Source organism: Taurulus bubalis, assembly GCF_910589615.1.
Source record: "Taurulus bubalis genome assembly, chromosome: 20".
NCBI lineage: Eukaryota > Metazoa > Chordata > Actinopteri > Perciformes > Cottidae > Taurulus > Taurulus bubalis.
The window spans coordinates 17,764,869-17,771,638 of record NC_136608.1 but is presented as its reverse complement, the minus strand read 5'-3'; the positions used below and the strand labels follow the sequence as shown (position 1 = coordinate 17,771,638).

The window sequence follows — 6,770 nt, the reverse complement described above, 5'->3', positions numbered from 1 at the left end:
CACACACACACACACACACAGAGGTGGGTGTTTGGGTTGTGACAGGAGGAAAGGTCAGAGGTCAGGAAGCAGCTTTATAAAAGATTACATCTTATTTGTGTAATCTTTCATTAGATCATTTATCTGCATGCGAGTAGACTGCTGTGATGCGTTCAGGGAATTTGTGTCAGATATCTTTATATTTACTATATTATAGAATACATATATACATTTTACTGCAGTAAAAGCACTTATACTACACTGTAAAAGTATTCTGTAGTAAATAAATGTCCTGCATTTAAAATGTTACTTCAGTAAAAGTATGTTAGTGGAAAATGTAGCTAAAGTATTAAAACATGTAAATTGTTAAATATGAATAACATTATTTATGCTGTACTTTGATCAACTTCATCATATATGTATTAACTCTTGTATGTTTATGTTTTTTCAAAATAAAAATTGTAATTTGCAAAGAAATCAAAGCAAAAAATAAATAAATCAGATACATTTTAAATTATTCAACTCTGAATTGTGGTGAAGTAAAATGAAAACACACAAAATCTTCATGTATTTCATCACTTTGACCCACAAAGAAACATTCTGTTTATTCCAGTCTGCGTTTGTTAAATTCTACCATGAAACGATCCTCTGTGATTCATAATGATTTTAAATCCTTCTATCTTCCTCTATCGTCGTCTTCTCTGTTGAAATGTGGACAGATTGTTGTCCATATGCTGTCAGATAAACAGCTCATGATGAGTCCTCTGCATTAGTGTTCTCTGTCTGGACGCCTGGTGTGTGTGTGTGTGTGTGTGTGTGTGTGTTTCTACTCTGCTGTGGTGCATTCAGGGCCAGTCTGGTCTGTTTTGTAGATATATATACCGTATATATGCCAGTCTAGTCTGTTCGCTGTGTATTTATACCGTGTTGTGGTGCGTTCAGGGCCTCTCTAGCCTGTCCTTTGTGTATTTATACCGTGTTGTGGTCCGTTCAGGGCCGGTCGGGCCTGTTCTCAGTGTATTTATACCGTGTTGTGGTGCGTTCAGGGCCAGTCTAGTCTGTTCTCTGTCTATTTATACCGTTTTGTGGTGCGTTCAGGGCCCGTCTAGCCTGTTCTCTGTGTATTTAAACCGTGTTGTGGTGCGTTCAGGGCCGGTCGGGCCTGTTCTCTGTGTATTTATACCATGTTGTGGTGCGTTCAGGGTCTGTCTAGCCTGTTCTCTGTGTATTTATACCGTGCTGTGGTGCGTTCAGGGCCGGTCGGGCCTGTTCTCTGTGTATTTATACCATGTTGTGGTGCGTTCAGGGCCTGTGTAGCCTGTTCTCTGTGTATTTATACCATGTTGTGGTGCGTTCAGGGTCTGTCTAGCCTGTTCTCTGTGTATTTATACCGTGCTGTGGTGCGTTCAGGGCCGGTCGGGCCTGGTGTTGAGGCAGGATCTCCATGCGGACAGTCTGACAGGAGGCAGAGAGCAGCTGAGTGGCTTCAGCCAGAGAACAAAACTCCATTGACTTCCCGTCGACAGACAGGATGTGATCTCCTGCATGAAGAGCGCCACATCTACTCTCCAAGAAGAAGAAGAAGAAGAAGAAGAAGAAGTTTCTGTGGTTGGTTAACGTCACCAGTCGTTGGTTCGGGGTCAGAGGTCAGAGGTCAGAGGTCGGGTTACCTGTCTGCTATGCTGGCTGGTTTGACCTTGTCGATGACGATGACCTGCTTGCTGCAGAACATGGAGGTGGACAGAGCCACGCCCAGACTGGAGCCCGTCGCCTTGGCAACCTCTACCAGCAGTGGCCCCGACGCCGTGGCGACCGAATCTGATGGAAGGAAAAAAGTTAGTTTTGACTTTTTCCGCTTCACGGTTTGTCAAGGTCAAATGTGAGTAAGTTCTCAGAGAAAAAAGTCACTGTAGTCTCCATCAAGAGATTGTAGTCTCCGTCGTCATCATGTGACTGGAGATGGAGTCATGTGACTGGAGATGGAGTCATGTGGCTGGAGGTGGAGTCATGTGGCTGCAGGTGGAGTCATGTGGCTGGAGGTGGAGTCATGTGACTGGAGGTGGAGTCATGTGACTGGAGGTGGAGTCATGTGGCTGGAGGTGGAGTCATGTGGCTGGAGGTGGAGTCATGTGACTGGAGGTGGAGTCATGTGACTGCAGGTGGAGTCATGTGGCTGGAGGTGGAGTCATGTGGCTGGAGGTGGAGTCATGTGACTGGAGGTGGAGTCATGTGACTGCAGGTGGAGTCATGTGGCTGGAGGTGGAGTCATGTGGCTGGAGGTGGAGTCATGTGGCTGGAGGTGGAGTCATGTGGCTGGAGGTGGAGTCATGTGACTGGAGGTGGAGTCATGTGACTGCAGGTGGAACTGACCCATCACGGAGACGTCGTACTCCAGCAGCAGCGTGGCTTCCTGTCCGCACTGCTTCAGGATGCTCATGGCCTCCGACAGCGTGCTGCCATGGAGACGGATCCCGTCGATGCTGAGCAACCGGTCACCCGGCTTCACGGTTCCTTCTCTGGAGAGAGGGACAGAAAGAGAGGGAGAGAGAGAGAGGATGGTGTTTTAGACTCTACAGAAGCTCCTGAGGGTTAGAGGTCAAAGGTCAGAGGTCACTCACCTGTCAGCCGGACCACCAGACCTGATGGTTGTTATGACGATCGGGCGTGACTTGTTCCTGTCTTCATGGGCCCCACCTGCAAACACACAGCCGTGTATTAATCATATCACACACATACACACACACACACACACACATACACACACACACACACACAAACACACACACACTCACCTCTGATGACGAAGCCGAAGCTGTTCCCGTCTTTGTGAAGCGTGACCTCTACGTTCTTAAAAACGACCCCTGACCCCTGCACCGCTGCAACACAACAACACACCAGCATGACCTCTGACCTCTCAGTACACCGTCGTGCTTCAGGACGAGTACTCAGCGGTGGGAAAGTATTCACATCCGCTACTGCAGTAAAAGTATTAATACCACATTCTGGAAATAACTGAGAACCTCAGATCTATAAAAGAAAAACGATGTGACGATGCATTCTCCTTTTTAAAGAGTGGATTACAGATGTAGTACAGTAAAAAGTACAATATGTACTCTGAGATGTAGTACAGTAAAAAGTACAATATGTACTCTGAGTTGTAGTATAGTAAAAAGTACAATATGTACCTCTGAGATGTAGTACAGTATAAAGTACTATATGTACCTTTGAGATTTAGTGGAGAAGAAGTAGAAACACGGAAATACCGTAAAATATCTAAAATCTGTACCTGATTAAATGTACTGTACTTATTACTGGTCCCAGGACCTGTAGAAGTACTGGTTCCAGTACCTCTAGAAGTACTGGTCCCAGTACCTCTAGAAGTACTAGTCCCAGTACCTCTAGAAGTACTGGTCCCAGGACCTGTAGAAGTACTGGGACCAATACCTGTATACCAGGGGTGGGCAAACTTTTTGGCTCAGGGGCCACATTGAATAAAAAAATTTGACAGACGGGCCGGGCCAGTATCAGATGGATGGAGAGTGTTTGTGTGAACCTGTCACGGGAGGACAATGTTTAGGACCCAAATGCAGACCACATGAGAGTATCTGGTAAAACAGATTACTGGAGCCAAAGGGAAGGTGGGGAGCCTGTGGTCCGCCACAGGGGGCGCTGGGCGGTGGGAGACCCGTGGCTCTACACTGGACCACGACGAGGCCGGCAGGGGGCGGTGTGAGAATATAACGTACATGACTCAGCTTTTTTGTTCAACTTGCTGGTTAAATCTTCATCAATTTGTTCTACACGCCGAGTCACTGTTCTGCCTGATAAACTCAATTTTTCAAATTAGTTTTTGCTCTCTGGACATAAGAGACCTGCTGTTTCTACCATACATTCTTTCAAAAACTCTCCTTCAGAGAAAGGCTTGCTGGCTTTTGCTCATTTGAATGCTAGCAAAAAACTTGCCTTAGTGCTTGATTCTTGTATAGCAGTTTGGCGGAAAAAAATATTTTGCTGACTCTTTAAATTGGCTGCCAACCTCTTAGCAGTAGCCGCCCGTTCTGTCGTTGACTGTTGGCTAGCATAGTTAGCATGCTTGGCGGAAAAGTGGCGGCTAATATTGTATTCTTTGAATACTGCAATGGTTTCTTGGCAAATAAGACATACTGCCTCTGATCGTACTTCGGTGAAAACGTACTGAGCAGTCCACTCATTAAAGACTCTGCCCTCACTGTGGACTTGTCTTTTCTTGGGTCCACTCATTGTGACAGAAGGGATCAATGCAGGAGGCTGACAGACAGAACCCTATATGTCACATGACATGAGCGCGCAGGGTGGAGTGTGGTTAGTTATGTTAGTTATACTGAGGACAATACTCTGCATGCAGCTGTCAGTTCATTTTACAACTCTAAACCTGTTGTAGTACAAACCCTGTCTCCGGCGACAGAAAGTGATTCATATTACCGTAATGCTTCTAAAGTTAACGCTTTACGACATAATTAAAAAGGATTCTGACCGCTAAGAAGTGGAACTTTTCAGTGTTTTGCGGTATATTACGGTAATAAAAAAAATAAAAAAGTGTGGCCTTGTCTGTGGGATCAGTGGGGGAGGGGTGGGATGGACCAGCAGCACAGCAAGTGTTGTGTGTCGCTCTAGTCCAGCAGAACTCGGCAGGCAGCGGTCCGCACGGCGCTACAAACTGCTGGAACGCCTCTCTGCTCCCGACTTGATTTTCCCAAAGCACGATGACCACAACAGACCAGCGTTGATGTTTCTTCATGATTATTTACTGCACAGCCTCTTTTAGGCTTTTAACTCCTGCTGCAGCAGAACACACGAAAAGCCTAAAAGAGGCTGTGCAATAAATAATCATGAAGAAACATCAACGCTGGTCTGTTGTGGTCATCGTGCTTCAGGAAACTGAACTTGGGAACGGAGAAGCGCTACAGCGGTCTTTACTATAACTTTTTTTTTTTTTAATGTTATAATAATTATAATACTCGGGATTCACTACGGCCGTAGTTTGCCCACCTCTGCTCTAGAAGTACTGGTCCCGGGACCTGTAGAAGTACTGGTCCCAGTACCTGTAGAAGTACTGGTCCCAGTACCTGTAGAAGTACTGGACCCGGGACCTGTAGAAGTACTGGTCCCGGGACCTGTAGAAGTACTGGTCCCAGTACCTGTAGAAGTACTGGTCCCAGTATCTGTAGAAGTACTGGTCCCAGGACCTGTAGAAGTACTGGTCCCAGTACCTGTAGAAGTACTGGTCCCAGTATCTGTAGAAGTACTGGTCCCAGGACCTGTAGAAGTACTGGTCCCAGGACCTGTAGAAGTACTGGTCCCAGTATCTGTAGAAGTACTGGTCCCGGGACCTGTAGAAGTACTGGTCCCAGTACCTGTAGAAGTACTGGTCCCAGGACCTGTAGAAGTACTCTCTGGCAGTACTTACAGACCGGCGGCAGCTCATACTCGACCTCCAGGACGACTCGCTCCCCGACGTTCTTCAGCAGACTGATGATCTCGTCGTGTCTGAACTTCGACAGGTTGATGCCGTTAACGGCTCGGATGTAGTCGCCCACGTTCAGCTGGTCGCTCCTGCCAGCCGCCATATGATATGAATTATATATATATATATGATATAAATTATCATATATATAAATTATACAGCAGATCATTTTGTTCAGCTGCTCGTCGTTTATGTCACGTTTTCATTATTCAGCTGACGTTTAACCGCTTCATATCTTTACTAATCAAAATGTAAAGTGTCTTAAAGGTTAGTGTGGAGCCTCTGAGGCTGCACATCCCATAATGATCATTTCAACAGAAGCAGATATGTGTGATTCTAACCAAAGACTTTGCTTAAATGAACATATGTGAGTGAGACACCTGGCGGCGATGCCTCCCTGCCGCAGGTTGGAGACCCGGGGCTTCCCGTCTTTGTCGATGCCGCCGGAGACCGTCAGGCCGAGGGTCGTGCCCTCCTTCTTCATGAGCTCCACCACGGAGCAGCCCCGGAACTCATCTACACACACACACACACACACACACACACACACACACACACGCACACACACACACACGCACACACGCACACACACACACACACACACGCACACACACACACGCACAGATTACATTTATAAAATGAAATTATTTGAAAATGAAAATGATTTCCTAAATAGACTGAATTCTAAAAATTACTAAACTATATACTATATAAGTTACTTTTTCCCTCTAATTAAAACAAAAGTAAATTAGTGACTTTGAACCGTTTGAAATTATGTTATGAATATAGTCAGAAATTTAGATCCTGAATACCTCAATCCTGAATACCTCGATCCTAAATACCTCAATCCTAAACACCCTAAATACCTCAATCCTGAATACCTCAATCCTAAATACCTCGATCCTGAATACCCTAAATACCTCAATCCTAAATACCCTAAATACCTCAATCCTGAATACCTCGATCCTAAATACCCTAAATACCTCAATCCTAAATACCTCGATCCTAAATACCCTAAATACCTCAATCCTAAATACCTCAATCCTAAATACCCTAAATACCTCAATCCTGAATTCCTTGATCCTAAATACCTCGATCCTAAATACCCTAAATACCTCAATCCTGAATACCTCGATCCTAAATACCTCAATCCTAAATACCCTAAATACCTCAATCCTAAATACCTCGATCCTAAATACCTCGATCCTAAATACCCTAAATACCTCAATCCTGAATACCTCGATCCTAAATACCTCAATCCTAAATACCCTAAATACCTCAATCCTAA

At 45.3% G+C, this 6,770-nt stretch overlaps 1 protein-coding gene across 1 annotated transcript in view; it reads right to left on the bottom strand.

Moving 5' to 3' along the window:
• The window catches only part of grip1 (glutamate receptor interacting protein 1), a gene marked incomplete at both ends in the record, with an annotated part of 38,919 nt that overhangs the window by 14,929 nt on the left and 17,220 nt on the right, over positions 1 to 6,770 (bottom strand). The window contains 7 exons of the mRNA XM_079236378.1: positions 1,371 to 1,540; positions 1,650 to 1,797; positions 2,350 to 2,495; positions 2,598 to 2,673; positions 2,772 to 2,855; positions 5,426 to 5,571; positions 5,863 to 5,998. Coding sequence (XP_079092504.1) covers positions 1,371 to 1,540; positions 1,650 to 1,797; positions 2,350 to 2,495; positions 2,598 to 2,673; positions 2,772 to 2,855; positions 5,426 to 5,571; positions 5,863 to 5,998 — 906 coding nt within the window. The remainder of the gene's footprint in view (positions 1 to 1,370; positions 1,541 to 1,649; positions 1,798 to 2,349; positions 2,496 to 2,597; positions 2,674 to 2,771; positions 2,856 to 5,425; positions 5,572 to 5,862; positions 5,999 to 6,770) is intronic.